Source organism: Bombus terrestris, chromosome 11 (genome assembly GCF_910591885.1).
Source record: "Bombus terrestris chromosome 11, iyBomTerr1.2, whole genome shotgun sequence".
NCBI lineage: Eukaryota > Metazoa > Arthropoda > Insecta > Hymenoptera > Apidae > Bombus > Bombus terrestris.
This window is the reverse complement of record NC_063279.1, coordinates 10,762,575-10,783,785: the sequence shown is the minus strand read 5'-3', so window position 1 is coordinate 10,783,785 and position 21,211 is coordinate 10,762,575. Positions and strand designations below refer to the sequence as shown.

Sequence of the window (21,211 nt, the reverse complement as noted above, 5' to 3'; positions counted from 1 at the left end):
AGGAACTAGTTTGTTACGGTAAAAGATTCTTGGCAGCTCATTGCACGCGATAGTGGCACCGCACAGGATCTTTGCCGCGGCGCCGCAGTCGGTGGATCTCGAATGCGAGAAATAAATAAAATCGGAATAACCAGCGAGTCTCGTGATTTCACTTAATACGGGACATTAGCCGAGGCGATAACGTCAATTCAATCGGTGGTTTTACGGACGAGGTTGTTGCCATTCACAGCCGCGAAAAAGTTCCTCTAATTGTCACCGTTTGAATTTCCCGACCATTTAATTCCTTGCGGAAATAAGTATCAACGTTATTTAAGATAATCGAAGAACTTTCTGAAAAAGGACTTACAGATCTATGATAAATATTGGATTGCAAATTCGTTCTGTTTTTATATTGACTAGATAAACAGAGAAATTTAGACAAATATATCGTACATGTATCTTACAAGTGTTACGATTCAAAATCATTCAGAACGATAAATGGATGAAATTTTATAAGAAAACAACGAAACGGTTTAAATATTCGAAATACGTATTTAATCTCATAATCGAACGAAAGAAGGTTTACAGTAGCGTGGAATTAATTATTGAATTTTAAAATTGCTTATCATGTTCTTTGTCTGTGATTTTCACGTGATTACTACCCACAGATGAGGCAAGGCAAGAAACACAGACCTAATGATCGGTCATAAAACATCCTCCACGTCGAATTATTCGACTGAATTCGTCGGGCAAATTCGCGTTTATCAGCGTTGATCGCACGATGATCGACCCTGAGAGGGAAGGCCACCGAAAATCGAGCGAATCGGTTAGCTTAGGCGGCAGAGCGTCACGCTCGAGCAACTTTTTCATTAATAAACACGTATTAGCCGGTATCTTGTCACGGCCAATTAGAAGCATGTTTCACGTGACTCCACCTAACCATTGACGTTCAACTGCGCGATTAATACCGTCACATCAATTATCATTCCTCGTATGAAACATTTCTCGAGCACTCAATTAAGGCGTAAGAAGAAACAGGAATCGCCGATAGGATAACATTCAATATACTTTCGATTTTGATTCTCGTCTTACCTGTTTATCGATCAATTCTTCGTCGAGACGTACGAATTCCTAATAATCTATCCTCTTTCAGAAAACAGGAGAATGAATTGTTTCTCGATACGATGTGATACATGTTTAAGTATATATTTTATATTGTCATATTAATCACATCACATATGAGAATTGTAAATTTCTGTACAAATATGAGTGGCAGCACTATTACGCTAGAACCTCGATTATCAGGTCACCAATTAATGGAACAATCAATTATTAGAACACGAATTAATGGAAATAGATAATAATAATAAATTATAAATAAGTATATAGTACAAAACAAATGACGCATTTGCATATGAAAACGAAGTTACGAGATTACAAGAACAATGCGATTGTCGGAACAATGTATGTCACGACTAGATTATCAAAGTTCTATTGTATTTGAAAATAGCAACCATGATTCTAGCCTTGTAGAAAAATCACGATGAGAATACAGAAGAGGCTGCCTAGTTGGAAGCATCTGTAATCAGTCAAGCTAGATAGATAACTCGTGCCCTACAATCGATGAACTTTGTTATTTATCGGTTGTTCTTCAAACGCGATGATAACAATGTTCTAGAGCGAATTAATAAAGCAGGCCGAGTTACACGTAACATTTCGACAAACTGTTTAACCTCTTTGGTATAGCACTCATCCGCTGTGTAGTGTCACTTAACGGCCGCGAACAAGAACGATTGCGTATATCTATTATTAACTTTAGTCGATGATCGGTCGTGGCCATGCATTTGGTGATTGTTGACTATACTCGACACTCGTACCCAGTAGGTTAAAGGTTGACCCGAATGCCGCCTCTTTTAATCTGCGTTCAATGGATTCGAAGACGATGCTCGACAGTTAATGGGTTGCTTGTGAGTGTATGACATTCGTAATTGGAATTGGACATCGCGAATTCGGATACGAATAATGAATCACGTTAAATTTTAACACGTTCGCCACTACGGAGGATTAGAGTGAAACGTTCGTCACAGATTATGTTTTGTTTCTTATACTTTTGTACGATAGAATGGCTGATGAAAATATTTGAACTTTGAACACTTACCATAAAACACTGTAATGTGTTTGTTGCGTGCGTTATAAAGGACATTTTGCAATTTCATTAACACTATAATGGGACGTGATTGTCATGATTGTATTGGTAATATTTGAGACCAGTCTGAGGTATTTGTTACGGGGATCGAAAGATAAATGTTGACTGATTTTAAGGACGTAAAGAAACATTCGAGTGTTTCAAGAGGCCATGTTTCACTGTGCTCTGGTTTTTTCATGTAACAGACGCTTTATCGATAGCGCTGATACAAACGCTAGTTTTTGTTGCTGCAGTAATTAATTAACAGGAAAGAATGTCGAACGAGTGGAAAACAGATAAAAAATATTATTCTTTCTATAAATAGAAATACGTGAAGAAATTTTTAATGATCTTGAAAGTGGGATGTTATGATAGTTCTGTTTGACAAAAGCTGTTAGAATTATTTAGAGAAAAACGATGGAATGTGTGCGTGTGTTTGGAAATGAAATTAGCTAACGCAAGAAGAAAACGATTCAACGGGTGGCTCACTTTCTTATCGCCTCTCTGCCCACTACGTGGACAACCTTCCTCAGTGACAGATTCATTACTTCATCTCTTTAACATCATTTCCTGTACAATCCTCAGAGAATATAACTACCGATTACTCTTGTCGCACTAAATAAGTATCTTGAATATAAAAAGTTCGTTAGATATTTATCCATTTGCAAAAATGTATGGTAATTGAAATCAGTGAATGAATGTTATTTTGAAATACTCGATATCGTGTAGTATTATGTAAGCCTTCTAAAAAAAGATGTTTAAAAGCAAACACGAAAGTGATCCGAACTTTTGTGTGAGATCACGCATTCCCAGATATCGTACTATTTACATACTTTTAGTTTTAATCTCCTAGAGTTAAGACGGACGAATGCATTTATTAAAGCCAAAAATCATATCTGATTAATTACTAGAGTATTTGTTATTATTTCTTTCTCCTATTGGGGAATTTTCTGATAAATATCTTTTTACAATAAGATTCATTGTATTCTTTGGATCCATATCTTTGAATTAAAGAAACTCCAAATGAACGCACATATATCTATGTATGTACGTACATATATTTCGATATAAAGATATCTTTTAAGACATCTTCTTGTTACTTGAAGAATTTCCCATTGAATAATCTATTCATAGTGATGCCTATTGTAACATTCGGGATAGTCCTTGAATTAAACAAGAATTAAATAAACCTATGCATACGTACGTATTAGTATTCCTCAAGAGATTAATTATCAATTACTAGGATATCTCTTTTTTTATTGAGAATTTTCCCAGTGAATATCTTCTCGTAATAATGTCTATTGTATCTTTTGGAATTATTCTTGAATTAATGAAAAACCAAGTGTACACGTATGTACTTTGTATCAATATCTGATTATCAATTATTCAAGGATATTTCATTTTTTATCCAAGAGCTTCCCAGTGAATCTATCTATACTAATATTCATTTTATCTTATAGAAGTTTAATACTTTGATATAAAAATAAATCTTTAATATAAAAATTACAAGAAAAATACCATTTAATATTAGTCACCATTAATAAACTCTCAACTATGTTTAAGTTCATTCATCTTTTGCACTCACGCATCGATTCAATAAGATTGGCGCGTCTGACTTTATTATTATTAATGAAACTTCTCACGAAACAAATGTCGTTGACTGTTATTCTCACGCCGTATTGGCTTTATTCATCGTGAAGCAACTTTCGAACTGACATCATATCTATCGGTCCATCACGGTTTTATCTGACCGAATTGCGATTTCTCCGAATCCGAGTTACGTCCGACCCCATTCTCCGAACCGATCCTAATTGGCGAACAATTCTCGTCGACGGCGATTTTAACTAAAACGTGTCGGTATGCAACGAAGAGATGCCACTTTTCCTCCCTCCACGGTTCCTCTTTCACTTCCTCCCTCGTGCGTTACGTAAAGGTCCACTTAAGATACAGCTAATCCAGCCAGCCTAACCGTGAATAATTATGTAAGTGATGATCCCATTAGGCGTGAAATAGGTCCTATCCTATTTTCGGCCAAGTCCTGGTGTTCACGGCCTTTCAGAAAAGTCGGTCATCCCTCGTTGTCCTTTTTAAATTGGAAGAATTTGAAGTTTTTAGGTGCTTATAGAGCCATAGTAGCTAATATTTCTTAAGGGTAAATGAATTGTTTCTATATATTCTTACAAGCCTCGAAAATTCGAAAGAAATGGAAGCACGTTTTATGTTGACGAACGTAAGAAATTGGGCGGATGAATGATGATCACACTTATCGATTATATATCTGTATTGGTAATTACAAAATGAAAATCTTGAAATCCAGCTTTGGTAGTTCTAGCGCTAAGCAAGTATCGCTGTAAATATTATTCTATCGCTGTTTATGAAATAACTGCCTGCAATTTCATTTGCGTAATATTAATGTTAATGGCCATTAAAAATCTTTGCAAATTTTTCAAATTCCTCGCCGAGTTCTAAGCGTAATATAAGCATTTCCATAACTTGTATTGCAACATTCTCTCGCTAAATTGCCATATCTTTTATCGAAAGAAGTGTCAATTGCGGCAATTAACAAACGGTCACCGATTCTTCGTCGAAGGAACTCCTTAATCCCCTTCGTAATTATCAGTGGCAGAGGATAATAAGCGGCACGATAAATTTCTATCATAACCCGTTGATATTATCCCCGTTGGTTTCGTAAGACAGGCTGGCCTCAATAGGCTCCTTTAATCTCTCGATGTAGTTTTAAGAGATCGTAAATAATGCTCGATGTTTGCCCTACCTAATTCTCCGTCCACGCGTTTTTACTTCAGCCTCCTATATCCATTTTTATTTCTTCTATCTTAGGACGCGTGTATGTGTGTGAACGAAGCACGACCTTAAACGCAACGCAGTCGCGTTTTGATCGCTTTAATTTTAATGGACTATAATCCATCATCTGGAGAGTCATTCCAGCGGCCGTTTCAGATCCATTAAGCGCACTTTCCAATTGAACTTTTAAGCCCACACCCACCGCTGAAGCTGTTTAGACACGCATCAGGGTTTGTGCAGTTAGTTTATTGGATTATTGCGCGAGCACGCGAACGCGCGCGCCTCGTTACCGCCAACCATTTTGCGAATTAAAGCGATGCCATGGACAACGTTGGAGGTTACGTTGCAACGGGCGCAACATTTTTCCTCCTGGTTTTATTTCTGTGCTCTCTTTGTTCCGTTGATTGGAATGATTGAATGCACTTGTGCCTCGACGAAATGATCGGTATTTTCGAGGCGATTGATCGAAGATCTACGCTTTCAGCTGTTTCCATTTAAAGATTAATTTACTAAAATTTTATGGCCGCTGATTTGATTAATTTAGAAATCCTCTACAAGATAAAATTGCAATACACATGTAATACATAATATTCGTATCTTATAATTTGAATGCTACTTCATACACTATTAATAATAATTGATATATTTATGTCAGTTGATATAAACTACATTTAACCAAATATAGCTCAAAATCATTATAAAACTACCCAGGGAGAGACTTCTTACTTTATCCTTTTCTCATCAACGAGATTTATAGTTAAACGAATATCGAAACGATAAATCATCCAGGTAACTCGATCCTGAGTATCGTGAAAAGAGAAAATCACGAAAGGTGTGGTTATAGCGAGACCGACAATGATTAATTTTTATCGCGTGATTTAATTGGAAAATTACAGTTTACCAGAACTCGTTGGTTCGTTGAGAATTACGCGATGGATGTGAAAATTACTATCGTGAGGATGTTTCAGCCAATCTGTATGCAGATCAGCGACCCTTTCCGAAATCTCTTCATTATCTCGCGAATCAAGCGTATCGATCGTCGCGTACAATTACCTGTGAAGTGTAATATTTAACAGCTGCCCCTAATGATACCCTTCCTTAACGAATTACTGACTGAGATAAATGATCCTAGTTTTTATGTGGATTTCGTGAATTTTTCAAATCTGTTATTTTAAATCCTTGATAAGTTGTTGATGTTAGGCACATTGTCAATGTCATTATTAAATCTCAAATGATCACACTTTTATGGCAAATTCAAGAGAGCAGGAACGTGCAACATTTTGTATGAAAACGCCTTCAAAGAATTACTATTCCTCTTTCACTATTCAAATCACATATAAGTGATCCCTCATTTTCATTACTTTCATATGAAGTTTCTAAAAGGATTCCGGAGGCTTTCGAAAATTATTCGAACAATTATGAACAGTAGTATATATAATAAAAACAATCTCCAAAATTATACTCTTTTTTCACCGCTACAAACGGATAAAAATTATCCCAGCTTCCGTTATTTCCATGCGAAGTACATAAAAGCTTAGCGAGCCCACGCACAGAATCATTCGAACGATTGTTATAATAATGTAGATGATGTAATATATTCATATAATAGGGAAATATCAAACAACCTGAAATATACTCCCTTTTCTCACCGCTAAAATCGTACAAAAATTATTCTTCACTTTCATTTCGTTACTTTCATACGAAGTAGGTATGTAAAACGGTTTCACGGGTCCATTGAAAAAACGAAAATTTCGCCTTGATATCCACGATTCCGGCGATAAAGCGTCGAAACGAGGTCGCGTGACGCTATCAGAAGGCGGAAACGGAATTTTTGCAGGAAACGCGCGAGCTCGCTGACGAAGGAACAAACTCCGGTGAACACGTTGTCGTGGCACGCGTTCGGCTTGCAAGCGACGTCACGGAAAAGAAAAAAATGGGAAGAGAACGCGGTGTGCCACCTCGGAACAAGGCGGCCATTCACATCGAGCCGCCTGTAATTAACGTCAGCTGCTATAGGCGGCCTTTGAGTACTTCCACTTACGCGCTTCGGCGCCGCGGCTCACTTCGCGTCGGCGTATTTACACGCCTGTAAACACGACCCCCTTTTTTTGTCCTTTTTCCATATTTCCATAGGCTAGCTGGTTCGTGGTTTTATTCAATCGTGACGACAGCTTCGATCCATGAGATCATCTTGAGCTCCGACGTAAAGAACCAAGAGGAGGGGGTTCAAAGAGGTTCGAAGTCCGCTTATTGGCAGCCGTGAGATTGATTATTCGAACGTGTCGAGGGTTAATGATTAGTCGACGATTCTGCAGCTATTTTACGGGTTCAAAGGTGGAAAGCGGGATAACACCCCCCTTAATTCGACTTTGTCTCTCGCGTGTTTATTAGAGCCTTGGATAAATTTCGTTTCTGAATGAGAATTGATAAACATTCATCTACAGGCAAGCGATGCAACATCGTTACAATTGCATAGCGATGACGCTGTATACTTAGGAGATTTATATTGTCAGTGATGCAATGTACACGAGTGTTCGATCTTGTTACTGAAAATATAAGATTACTAAATAAATCATGCAACGTCACTTTTAGCGTCTCATAAAATCACTATAATCGTTTACATAATAAAATGTCTACCATAGTATCTACGAGTTAATCCTTGATTGGATAATTAAGTTGCCGGTGACCTACGACAGTTTAAATTATTTAATAATTTTAATACGCTAACAAATTATTTGCTATTTAATAATGCATCGAGTTACTTAATTTTTAAGTATTTCATGTCAGTTTGTGTATTGTGTATTTTATATGGTAAAGACCATCGGTGGAATTGAACATGTGAAATACGAAATATAGAGTTAAGATATAATAATCTAAAATTATGTAATTTAAATCACATCTAATTCAAACCGTTGTAATCGCCAACAATTCAATGATATCAACTGAGAGTAACAAAAAGAAAAAAATCTTCCCAGAGTAGCTATTACCAGCCAGCTTTCACCACCCATTACGCTTATGCTCGTTTAATTTTCCAGGCCGAACGTGTGCAGGTCAAGATACAAGAATTACTGTTGCCCCGGTTGGTCAAAGAAGCCTGAGACCGGCCTCTGCGTAATTCGTAAGTACGGAGACTGTAGCTCGTATCTCGAATCGAGGCTCGATCATAATCGAATCTCTACGTCCCGTAATTGGACGTGATCTCACGAGCTCGAGTACATTCAATTTTAGCGTTCATTATCGAAACCGCCAAGCTGAAAGGAGCATCGCGATCATCGAGAGGCGCGCATTCGCGACGAATAATTGCATCCATTGCGCAACCAGTAAATGAGTGTTCATGCGACACGACCGATCGACTTCTCCAACGAAATTACTTTAATGGCCTGTTACACGCTTCCTGTTGATCGCATTGTCTCCACAATGCTTCTATATAGCATGGTTGCGCGCGAATGCGGTCGCGATACCGATCTCGAGTTCAAATTTCAAATGGCTTCGTGTCTTGAAATGAAATATGTGACTTTCCTCTTTTGATAAGGATTTCTTTGGTATTATAGCATATATAGCAGTGGTGTATTATAGCAGTGTAAAATATTATATAGTTTCTCTTAAACAATTTGTGTTTGAAAATCTGGGCAATTGTATGAAGGAATTTTGTCTACGGAAATTTACTAATGAAATAATATCTCTTAATTTATGAAATTTGGAGCATGGAAAGAAAAATATCGATATCTTTTTAGCTATATGCGTTAGACGATGCGGTCCACTGGGCAGATGCATCAGGCCGAATATTTGCTTGTGCGATGGTGGCACAGTATCTTCGTCTTGCAGCAGCAGTCAAACCAAAGGTGAGGGAATATTTCTTTGGAATTTTAGAAAAATTAAACTGTTCACAGCGACAAATAGACAGCTCCAATATTTAAATTGCATTTATTAAAAGTGAATGAAAGCTACTTATATTGTAATTTTCTAAAAATAATCCATGTGTCTACTCTCGTAGTTACTACACACGAAACTGGCAACGCGTTAGACAGGGGTGAGTCTGGAAGATGCAGGGTGCATTGTATAAATGGCAACTGCGTGGATGGCAAATGTCAGTGTCGTAATGGATATCAGGGCGAATTTTGTAATGAACGTGAGTCATCAAAACTTATCGTTTCGCCTAATTCCTTACAATAATTTATGCTACACACAATTCGTGATTTCATCGTCTATTTAAAATAGCAATTTGTCGAGAGCCATGCTTGAACCAAGGAAGATGTATTGGTCCAGATCGTTGTGCATGTATCTACGGTTATACCGGTAGACGATGTGAAACAGATTATAGGTATGCGACTATTTAAGGCCCTCATATTTCGATTGGTTCGAGAGCAGTGATTTCGTTAATCTTCCTTTCCCTTTAGAACTGGACCGTGTTATACGAAAGTGAAAAATGGACAGTGTTTGGCAAATCTGCAGGGTGTCGTTTGCACGCGACAGTTGTGCTGCGCCACCGTGGGCAAGGGCTGGGGTCACCCCTGCGAGAGGTGTCCCGCCCGACTCGACTGCGAGTTGGGTCACTTGAAGACTAACCAAGGCCAGTGTGTTGGTGAGTGATTACTGGATTGCAATTTTGACAATTTATGGTGTTTTATATTTTCATAAATACGAAGAAAGAATGATAAATAAATACGAAAAATTCTATGCTGTAACGAGTATTTCATTTTTTTCGGTTTTTATACTTATACGTGTGCTTCATTTTTGCATTACGTGGTCCCAAAAGTTTCTTTCGTTTTATAAGGAAATAATAGTTGCGCAACATTTTTTGTATTATATTATTTTATTGAATTATGTGTAATCCATTTTGTAGTAATGGAACAAATTTTATAGCAACAGAACAAAATGAATCATACATAATTCAATAAAATAATATAAAACAATGTAGTGCATCTATTATTTCCTTATGAAACGAAAGAAACTTTTGGAACAATCTAATATATTAACATATAATTGACATAAATGAGTCGAATGATTACAATTATGATATTAACGGAATTTATTTAGAGTTAACGTTATCGAATTGTTCTTGTGATAATTTTTCATTTCGAACAATTTGAAGATAGTACTTGATTTATATATATAAAATTTCAACTTGCGGTATCTGTAGATTTAAGATTCGTTCAGGTTTAATTTTATATCATCATTGATTAGATATCAATGAATGTGAGGCGATACCAGGCTTATGCGAGGGTGGCAAGTGCGTGAACACACCGGGTTCATTTACCTGCGAGTGTCCCGATGGTCAGGCCAGAGATCCCGAGACCAACTCTTGCAAAGATAGAGACGAATGTCAAGAAGAAGGAATCTGCGCAGATGGACGATGCATAAACACGAACGGTGGCTATTATTGCCTTTGTAATCCAGGATTTATCCAGAGCCAAGATCGAAGATTCTGTATCGGTGAGAACTATAAGTGATTGCAAACGAATTACAAACGACTTACTTGTGCGTTCATGAAAATCATCATAGAAAATTAATCGATGAGAATCAATCATGAATATCTTCGTACGCTCTATAACCAGACTATTTTTATATATCTATACCTTTCATAAAAATACGAAAACTTTTGTGAATGACCGTATGTATTGAACAAAATTATCGACAAAAATGATTCGCCAATAACGATATCGCCATTGACAAAATCATAGATGGAAGACAAGGTCTGTGTTACACGTCCGTGAACAGAAACGGGCAATGCAAGAATCGGCTTTCGATGAGGCTGAGCAAGAAGGATTGTTGCTGCGGCAAGAACATGGGACGTGGCTGGGGTGACGAGTGCTACATCTGTCCGAATCACGGAAGTGGTATGTAGAACGGCAAAAATGCTAAACGATACGAAAATAGCAGGCTTACGACAAATAATGAACGTTCAAGTGGAACGAACGAAAATAAAGTCACCCAGAAAGCGCAGATAATGCTGATAGTAATGGCGAGTAACGGGATCCGTGTTATTACTCAATTATAGACGATTACAACAGGCTTTGCTTGCAACAACTGCAGCCGATCATCGCGATAAACGAGTGCGCGCTGAGACCGGACATTTGCGGAAACGGGAAGTGTATAGACACAAAGGACGGATACGAGTGCGCCTGTTATCCTGGATTCACGAAGAAGGCTGGCAGATGCGAGGATGTTGACGAGTGTCTGTTGGGATATTGCCAAGGTGGTACTTGTCAGAATTACGAAGGAAGCTTCACGTGTGAGTGCCCGCCGGGATTCGTCGTTTCTGGTGAAGGCAGATATTGCACGGGTAAGAAATTCGAAGAAAAAAAATAAGAAAAAGAGAGGAATATTATAAATATAAAATAGATTAAAAAGATAGTATCGTCTATGTCTATAAGTAGCTGATACTTTATAAAGTTTATGTAAATTTGTAGAATATCATCAGAAACACACATTTCGATGACCCTAACATCTTGATATCGAACAAATATGCTTAAAGTTAATCAAAATCAGATGTCTCCAGAAGACCAATTATCTCGTATTGAATGAATTTTTGTTTGACTTCTTTTTCTATAGATCACGATGAATGTCAGGACACCGGAATGTGCAATAATGGACATTGCATCAACATGAACGGATCTTTCAAATGCAAGTGCAACGATGGTTACACTTTATCTCCTACAAAAAATACTTGCATCGGTAAACACAGTTTATTTTCCCTTTCCTGTATGGAACTAATAATTCATGATTTTCTTAGATTTAATTAATCAATCAATCGTACATTTGCAGATATCAACGAATGTGCCGACAATCCGAGAATTTGTTTAAACGGTCGATGCGAAAACACACCAGGATCGTATCATTGTATTTGTCAATCTGGATTTACAGCCTCTCGAGATAATACGTTCTGCGTAGACATGGATGAGTGTTCAACAAGTGGAATGTGTGAGAATGGAAAATGCGTGAATATGGAGGGATCCTTCAAATGTGTCTGCGATTCTGGCTTCCGAATTGGACCGGACCAGAGTCACTGCATCGGTGTGTATTCTTATTTCTTCGTAAATGAAATTTTTTCCAACTCTGATATTGGAAAAGTAAAGATTTTATCGTTGACTAGACATCGACGAGTGCTTGAGTGGCCCGTGCCAAAATGGTCGCTGCACCAATACTCCTGGTAGCTTCCGATGTGAGTGTTATTCTGGATTGAATCTGGGACCAGATGGAAGATCTTGTTTAGGTTAGTCTTGATTTATTTTCTAGTTTTTAATTAAAAAAAGTTTTAGCTAATTTACATGGAAATATTCTAACTATTATCAGATACGAGGAGAGACCTATGCTATTCCCAGTACAGAGACGGACAATGCTCGAATCCTACATCGACAGCAGTAACAAAATCAAGTTGCTGCTGTTGTACTGTAATACTAGGACAACCTATGGGCTGGGGAAGCACATGTCAACCCTGTCCACTGCCGGGTACCAGCGAATTCGACGCTTTGTGTCCACATGGCGCAGGAATGACTTACAATGGAGATGGTAATTACCGAAATTAATAAGAAAATAATTCTTCTTCCTGTACTTATGAAAAATTTCTATGTTAAAATATAAATAAGTACAAAGTATAGAAATAAAAATGTATATCTGCAGAAGTATATAAACTAACAAAGGTAAATTACTAGTTACAATATTTGGCAGAAGAGGTAAATTCCTATTTAGATTCCATTTCTTCATATTTATAAGAGTATCAAATTACATAAATACTAATTGTAGATAGAATGTAGACAGCATTGAGATATATCTTCTAAATTAATAGCAATAATTTAATAAATTATGATTAGTCAACCTACTCTCTTGTTCCTTAACATAGATATCAACGAGTGCGCACAGAATCCGAATATCTGTGTGAACGGTGGCTGCGAGAATCTCATGGGAACCTATCGTTGCATCTGCGATAGTGGTTACGAGGTAGATGCTACAGGAAAAGTTTGTAGCGATATCAACGAATGTGAACTGGAGGAGTCATTGTGCAGTGGTGGTCAATGTCGAAACATCCCTGGGAGCTTCCAGGCAAGTAAATACTCGCGTGTTGAACCAATCTTTGAGTAGGTGTAACAATTCGTCGGAAGATACGCTCTGACCAATTGAAACATTTAAGCATGATATTCGAACAGTGTGTTTGTCCGACTGGCACGAGATTCAACACGGGCAACCATATGTGTGAGGACATCGACGAGTGCGAGGAACTTGGACCAGATGTTTGTTTGAACGGAATCTGTGTAAATGTTCCGGGTTCCTACGAGTGCGAGTGTTCTCCTGGATACGTTCTGGATCACACTGGTCATATTTGCATGGGTATAATATTTAACATATATATTGAATAATTAACAAAAAATTGGAAGTATGGAAACTTATTAGTAGATTGATATGTCTATGAGATTTTATGTTTTCATAAAGATAATTGAAGAAGTAAATTCTGAGTACAGATTTTTTATTTTTATTTAGTACTGAAGGGAGTGAGATGGTATTATGTAAAAGTGATATAATATATAGAAACTAAGAGACTGATTGAACTTTAGAAAATACTTTGCAGCCTCTTTGTAAATCAGATCAAACATCTGTTAATTTTTATTTCCTTTAAATAAATTTAATTAAAATTTAATTAAAATAAAAGAACGAAAATATAATTAAAATTTCTCTCAGACAACAGGAGAGGTTCCTGCTGGACCAAGATGATAGATGGTCGATGCGAGTACAATTTGCCCAGACTAGCACTGAAATCTGAGTGCTGTTGCTCGGTGGGTGTAGCCTGGGGAAGCCCGTGCGAACTCTGCGACCGTTCAATCTGCGAATGTTCTAAGGGTTACGCGAAATTCGGCGGGAAAGACTGCGTGGACGTAAACGAATGCGAATTAAACAGTGGTATCTGCAAAGGTGGAGGCACGTGCGTGAACACCGATGGATCTTATCGTTGCGAATGTCCTCCTGGTTTAACTTTAGATGCAACGCGTGAGTTCTGAAAAATAAAATTGAAAGAAATATTCTTGTCTTTTTACTTAGATATGAAAACATGTACTTTTTCTAACATAATATTTATTTTCTAGTTATATATTTATTTTTTTAAATATATTTTTGTACGAGTAAGCGTTGATCTATTTTTTGTACAGATATCACTTGCATAGACACGAGGCAAGAGACTTGTTACTTGGACTATCGCCATGGACAATGCACAAATGCGATAGAAGGACAATTTTCTAAGAGTCTGTGTTGCTGTTCTGTGGGTCGTGCATGGGGTAGCGAAAGATGCGAATCCTGTCCAAAACCAGGTACTCACGCGCATCAAGAACTATGCCCAAGAGGAGACGGTTTTACAGACAAACAGGACATCAACGAATGTATCGAGTTTCCTGGAATGTGTCTAAACGGAAGATGCAAGAACACGGTTGGCAGTTTCAGTTGCAAGTGTAACCAGGGTTTTGCATTGGACGAACATGGAATTAAATGTAACGGTGAGTTAGATATTTATACACTGCTGAAGATATTACACTGCTGAAAGTGATACTATATTTGTTCATTCGTGTGTTTGCAGTTTACTAACTTTCAATCGTGTTACAGAGTTATGATGTATATTATCTTCGTTGAAAATTTAAATTACAGAGTGTTTAAGGCGTTTATCTAAATTTAAATACTGTTTGACTTCTTATATTAACGTTAAATGAAATTGTATAAAAATGTTTTGTATAATGTTTGAATCTCGTTACTTGTACAGACATCGATGAGTGCGAGATCATGCATGGAGTGTGCGGAAACGGGACCTGCAGAAATACGCCTGGCAATTTTCAATGTGATTGCAATCCTGGATATCGCAGCAGCGATATAATGAAAATTTGCATGGGTATGTAACGTGAAATTAATCTCTTAACACACTCTCATACTAAGAAGATAAGAAGATTTCATTTCTCAAACCAAGTGTTCAAAATACGACTCATCGTATTGATCCGCAAACATGACGTATTTCAGATATAAACGAATGCGAGGAGATACCAGGACTGTGTCGAGGAGGAACCTGCATCAACACCGAGGGCAGCTTCAAGTGTCAATGCCCGCCTGGTCACGAGCTGAGTCCTGACAAGCAGTCCTGCAAGGATATCGACGAGTGCTCGAGAACCAGTGGGATCTGTTCGAACGGCGTTTGCGAGAACATGATGGGCACTTATCAGTGCATATGCGACGATGGTTATCAGCAAACTGGATTGAAGTCTCACTGCGAAGACATAAACGAATGCGCTACCAATAACGGTGGCTGCGAGGACATCTGCCTGAACATGCCTGGAAGCTTCTCTTGTTCTTGCAGGTGAATTTTCTTTAATCAGAAATTTCTATCGTTATGGAAATGAGAGTTGGTTAAAATTTTAATTCTTGCGAATGTAAATATAATTCGCTTGTAATAGAAATAGTATGGTGTTTTAAAAAATGGGTGAAATTAGGAATGAAGTTAAATTCTAAAAATTAATTTAGACATCTAAACGAATATGAGCATATTCTAATATATAGTAAACCATCTTTCATTTAAACAGCACTGGATTCGCGTTGAATCTCGATGGTCGATCGTGCGTGGACATCGACGAATGTAAAGAAAACCCGCGAATCTGTAACGGAGGAAAATGCACTAATATAGCTGGCGGCTACATATGTACTTGCACCGATGGATTAATTCCTGGCAAGGATAGTGCCTCTTGCATTGGTAAGTGTAGTCTTGAGATTAGTCAAGTTTCAAAATCTCAAACATTTAATTACCCAGATGTTATAACTGTTCAGATGTCGACGAGTGCACCACACGGCCAAACATTTGTGGCTATGGTGAATGTTACAATACCATTGGTTCTTACAATTGTCGATGCGAAGAAGGATATTCGGTGAAGCCAGACCAAGGTCCAGGATGTACCGACGATGATGAATGTCTCTTAAACGCGTATTCCTGTAGCGAATTCGCGGAATGTCAGAACACACAAGGTTCATATGAGTGCACGTGTCATGAAGGTTTTGTAGGGAATGGAGTTGAGTGCAGAGATATCAATGAGTGTCTAACAAATAACGGAGGATGCGATTCTAATGCGCAGTGTATAAATACCGAGGGATCCTTTAAGGTACACATTATATAAATCAAATAAGATACAGTGGAATGATATTTATCCGAACCTACGCATACACATATATTGGAGAATGAGTAGTTGATATAACTAATAATAATAATATAGAATTTTATCAATTCTTCACACATATATGATTTTTTATTTAAATAATATAAGTTCAAGAATTGGATCAGTCAGTAGAAATTCATTTAATCAAGCAATACGTAACATTTTCAATAAATAGAGTTCAAGCAAATAGAATTCTCGTATTCAATATTATACATACATGTTCGAAACAATTAGAGGATCGCTATTATAATCAATTTTATTGCATAAGCAAATAAAAGAAATTAGAAAAAGATTTCTAATTGTTTTAGTGCGTCTGTGACGCTGGCTTTAGAGGCGATGGCTATGCCTGCAAGGACATCGACGAATGCGCCAATGACAATACTCTCTGTGAAAATGGACACTGTCTCAATTACCCTGGATCATTTCGATGTGAATGTGAAATGGGCTTCATGCATCCTGACGAAAATAACGAGCAAACTTGTGTGGATATAAACGAGTGCGAGATGTTCAGTAATCTCTGTGTATTTGGGCGGTGTGAGAATATATTCGGTATGTTCCGCTGCGAGTGCAACGAAGGCTACAAGTTGGATGGTTCAGGTGGAAATTGTACAGATATCGATGAATGTGAGAATCCACAGTCGTGTCAGTATGGCACGTGCATAAATACTCAGGGGAAATATATTTGCAAGTGTCCGCCTTATTACGAGTTAGTCGAAGCTGGAAACGCCTGTGTAGGTAAGTGACTCTTTTTACATTGATTTTTCTAAGAATTAACTTCTTAAATCAGTGCATTCAGAGCAGCAAAAGAAATGGAAATAAGTGGAAATTTTGGTGATGGAAACTGATATTCGTATAAAATTTATCCATTTGTACTAATTGTAATATTTTACAATATTTAAAAAAAGAATCATCTTTCACTTAAAAAGATAAATATTTTCGTCGTCTGCATCGGATGTCCAAAATTCTGTCAACTTCTACAAATTTTTAAAGTGAATTTAATATTACAGATAGACGAAAATCAACGTGTTTCACCGGCTTCGAACACGGTACCGGAAGACCGCAGTGCATCTTCGACGTAGCTTCTTCAGTTACCAAAGCGACCTGTTGCTGCAGTATTGGCAACGCTTGGGGAAATCGCTGCGAGGAGTGTCCTCGCGCTGGAACCAAAGAATTCGAGGAATTATGTCCCGGTGGTTCCGGGTACAGACCCAATCAGGAGACTGTCATTTTAGAGGACATCAACGAATGCGAGGAACACGAGAATATTTGTCAGAATGGTCATTGTACTAATACTTTTGGTAGCTTTATGTGCTCCTGCAACGAGGGCTTTATTTTAGATGACACTAAAACCAGCTGTATAGGTATCATTGAATTTAATTATTTTAATTATTAAGTACTTTGGATCTGAAGAAACTTATAGCTTAATTATTTGCATCTGTATAGACATAGATGAATGTGCTTTGCATCCACAAATATGCGGAGTAGGTCGCTGTATCAATGATCAAGGAAAATATCATTGCGAATGTCCAGAAGGATATATGGCAATGCCAGGAGGAAGTAAGCAAACATCATTCGTGTTATTATATATGTAACAAAATTTCCGACATTTAATAAACTTGAATATTTTCCCAGAGGAATGTGTCGATATGAGAAAGGAATCGTGTTACCTAAATTACGAGGATGGTCAATGTTTCAATCCCATGATGCAACCACAAACGAAAATGTTGTGCTGCTGTTCCATGGGAGCTGCATGGGGAAGTCCTTGTGAGAAATGTCCAGCTGATAGAACTCGTGAGATCCGAAAAACTTTTTAATAAGATACCCATTAGAGAGTTTAATAAAATATCGATGTCCTGCTTTTTGAATTTCCATCACATCTCGCTTAATAATTATTGTCATATTAATACGAATTAACCTCTAATTATTAAGATTAAATATATCGTTTAGGAGAGCACGACATTCTATGTGGCATGGTACCAGGCCAAATAATGAATCCCATAACGAATCATACGGAAGAAATCGACGAGTGCGCTCTTATGCCAACAATGTGCACTCACGGTCGTTGCATGAATACTCCTGGCAGTTTTGAGTGCCAGTGTGATCGAGGATACGTGTATGATCAGGATTCGCATCAGTGTATCGATGAAAATGAATGTTTGCAGGTAAAACAACGTAATAAAATCTTTTAAATAATTTTCGATCTATAAGTACTATTGCCTTAAATGTAAAAAGTTAGGAATCAAGTGATAACAAAAATTCAATTATATCTTTATTATTATATTATATATGTAGTATCCAAATGGGTCTTAGAGAGAAAGGACAAGTAATGATGTTTTGATTTAATATATATTATTAGGAGCAACGAAATGATTACAATGCTGTTCTACGTTCTATTCTCGCATGCGGCTTTCTGCTTCCCAATTCAAACTCTGCCCACTCCGCACACTCCACACGCTCTCCACACTCTCCACACTCTACACGCTCTTGGCATCCGTTCACTCCGGCATCTCAACTAACACTCTCCCTAACGTCTCTTTACCTTTTTCCGTCCTTCGGAACAGGTATCCCGAAGGCCGTGGTCAAGGTCACGCAGCCTTTTCACGAAAATTGTCCACTTAAAAAGACCTAACAGTACATTGATAATGAACGGTACTTTGTTTATGGTTCGGCCGATACCTTAGGCCTTATGGCCCCGATATTACATATAATATATATCACATTTTAGTTATACGTATATTTTTCAGTGTTGATTGAATAATTTCTTTCGTTGGATGGCTATTTCTATTTAGGTACATTTCTTAAAATATTTTTATTCAACTATTTTATTTTTTCATTCAAGATTCCAAATCCTTGCAGTGGCAACGCGCAATGTATAAACAAGCAAGGTTACTTCGAATGCGTTTGCCCAGCAGGATACAAACTAAGCCTCAGCCAACGAGACTGTGTGGACATCGACGAGTGCTACGAACGACCCGGAATTTGCAACAATGGTGCATGTAACAACTTGCAAGGTAGCTTCCAGTGCGTCTGCCGTCTTGGTTTCGCATTAACGAGAGATAGAGATAACTGCGTGGACATCGACGAGTGTCAACGCAATCCGAATATTTGCAACAATGGAACTTGCGTAAATACACTTGGATCGTACAAATGCATCTGCTATCAAGGATTCAAGCTAAGCCCTAATAATGATTGCGCTGGTAAATTCTATTTTATCCACAGAATTCTTCTGCTCTTATTTCGCAGATTTAAAATGTCTAAACTTTTTGAACAGACATCGACGAGTGTCGAATAATGCCATTCCTATGTCGCAATGGAAGATGTCGAAATACAATTGGCGCTTTCAACTGTGAATGTGCTGATGGCTATGTGTTGGCCCAAGATGGTCAGCACTGTAGAGACATCGACGAGTGTCACGAAGTAAGTTGTTCGTAGGAACAAAACTTTTCACGATTCTATCTAATCCAATACCGTAACTGACTGAAATCTTGTTGAAAATATCACAAAACGAATAATTGCATCAGATTCCTGGACTCTGTCCGTCACCAGGAAAATGTCAGAACTTGATGGGATCGTACATATGCAACTGCCCTCCGGGTTACGAGTTGGATCACACGAGAAAGAAGTGCGTCGGTGAGTAAAGTATTCAGCAGACTACGTAACGTGATTCGAATATTTCAATTATAATTGGAATTTATATGTCAGATGTGGACGAATGCGAGGAGACGCAAGGAATTTGTGAAAATGGTCGCTGCATTAATACAGAAGGAGGAGTGATCTGTGAATGTCCTGTTGGATACAAACTAAGCGACAAACCAAATTCGATGCGGTGCATCGACGTCAGAGAAGAACTCTGTTACGATCGGTATATAAGACACGGTGCACGATGTTCTTCTCCTCGAACAGGCGCGATGACTAAAAAACATTGTTGTTGCACTATGGGAAAAGCGTGGGGAAAATACTGCGAAGAGTGTCCTCCAGAAAACAGCGGTATTTCTTCCATTATAAATAATTTTTTTAAGAATAAAACGATGATCAAAATCATTAATTAAACAATAGAACAAAATACATAGGATGAACTACGATAGATAATTAAATCTAATTAAATTTTTGTGTACATTTTTTTATACAGAGGAATTCAAAAGATTATGTCCGGAGGGACCAGGCAGAGATGACACAGGGATTGACTTGAACGAATGTCTGTTCATGCCAGACGCCTGTGTCGGTGGCGAGTGTATCAACACTGATGGTTCTTTCCGGTGTGAGTGTCCCTCTGGATACGTATTAGATGCAAGTGGCAGGCGTTGCATTGATAATAACGAATGCTTGTCCCAACAAAATATCTGTGGCAATGGAACGTGCACGAATATTGACGGTGGTTTCGAGTGTACCTGTAACGAAGGATTCACTCCTGGAGTAAATCAAGTTTGCGAAGATGTGAACGAGTGTCTGGAAATCGGCAACCAGTGCGCGTTCCGGTGTCACAATGCGCCTGGTTCTTTCAGGTGCATTTGTCCTTATGGTTATACTTTGGCTCCCGATGGACGACATTGTATAGGTATGAATATTATATACGTACAACGTATCATTAAAAAAATTTTTTGGAAAATAAAGCTTGTTTTTCTCTTTGCATTATACATTTTTTCGCATGCATCTTACTTTCATTTCATTGATACTTATATTTTACTCGCGCCTAAGTATGTAGTTATAGTGTTAAAAAATAATACGAGAAATATAGTCACGGTTTTTCTGCGAATTGTGGCAATTAAATCACCGGATTAAACGCTGTACAATTATCTTTCCAGATGTGGACGAGTGCGCAACACCAGCGAACAATTGCAAGTATCAATGCAAGAATCTTATTGGTTCCTTTATGTGCATCTGTCCACCTGGATATCAACAAATCGGTATGGCTGACGAGTGTAAGGATATCGACGAATGTGCAATTAATTCAGGCCTATGTCGAAATGGTCGATGCGTCAATCTAGAGGCTAGTTATCAATGTCTCTGTTATGATGGTTTTGAACAGAGTCCTGATGGAAAATCTTGCATAGGTATTAAAAATTAAAAAAGGGAA

The 21,211-nt window shown here is 37.8% G+C and overlaps 1 protein-coding gene across 1 annotated transcript in view; it reads left to right on the top strand.

The window, feature by feature from the left end:
• The window catches only part of LOC100643855 (fibrillin-2), a 31,445-nt gene that overhangs the window by 6,025 nt on the left and 4,209 nt on the right, over positions 1-21,211 (top strand). Inside the window, exons 3-33 of the mRNA XM_003399179.4 lie at positions 8,002-8,084; positions 8,701-8,808; positions 8,961-9,095; positions 9,185-9,287; positions 9,364-9,548; positions 10,151-10,399; positions 10,648-10,803; positions 10,965-11,249; positions 11,519-11,641; positions 11,732-11,980; positions 12,060-12,179; positions 12,260-12,475; positions 12,807-13,006; positions 13,111-13,291; positions 13,640-13,945; positions 14,104-14,445; positions 14,706-14,831; positions 14,957-15,290; positions 15,514-15,680; positions 15,755-16,083; positions 16,446-16,872; positions 17,145-17,498; positions 17,581-17,694; positions 17,770-17,928; positions 18,085-18,299; positions 18,977-19,334; positions 19,409-19,554; positions 19,659-19,767; positions 19,840-20,124; positions 20,267-20,692; positions 20,940-21,188. Coding sequence (XP_003399227.3) covers positions 8,002-8,084; positions 8,701-8,808; positions 8,961-9,095; positions 9,185-9,287; positions 9,364-9,548; positions 10,151-10,399; positions 10,648-10,803; positions 10,965-11,249; positions 11,519-11,641; positions 11,732-11,980; positions 12,060-12,179; positions 12,260-12,475; positions 12,807-13,006; positions 13,111-13,291; positions 13,640-13,945; positions 14,104-14,445; positions 14,706-14,831; positions 14,957-15,290; positions 15,514-15,680; positions 15,755-16,083; positions 16,446-16,872; positions 17,145-17,498; positions 17,581-17,694; positions 17,770-17,928; positions 18,085-18,299; positions 18,977-19,334; positions 19,409-19,554; positions 19,659-19,767; positions 19,840-20,124; positions 20,267-20,692; positions 20,940-21,188 — 6,839 coding nt within the window. The remainder of the gene's footprint in view (positions 1-8,001; positions 8,085-8,700; positions 8,809-8,960; positions 9,096-9,184; positions 9,288-9,363; positions 9,549-10,150; positions 10,400-10,647; positions 10,804-10,964; positions 11,250-11,518; positions 11,642-11,731; positions 11,981-12,059; positions 12,180-12,259; positions 12,476-12,806; positions 13,007-13,110; positions 13,292-13,639; positions 13,946-14,103; positions 14,446-14,705; positions 14,832-14,956; positions 15,291-15,513; positions 15,681-15,754; positions 16,084-16,445; positions 16,873-17,144; positions 17,499-17,580; positions 17,695-17,769; positions 17,929-18,084; positions 18,300-18,976; positions 19,335-19,408; positions 19,555-19,658; positions 19,768-19,839; positions 20,125-20,266; positions 20,693-20,939; positions 21,189-21,211) is intronic.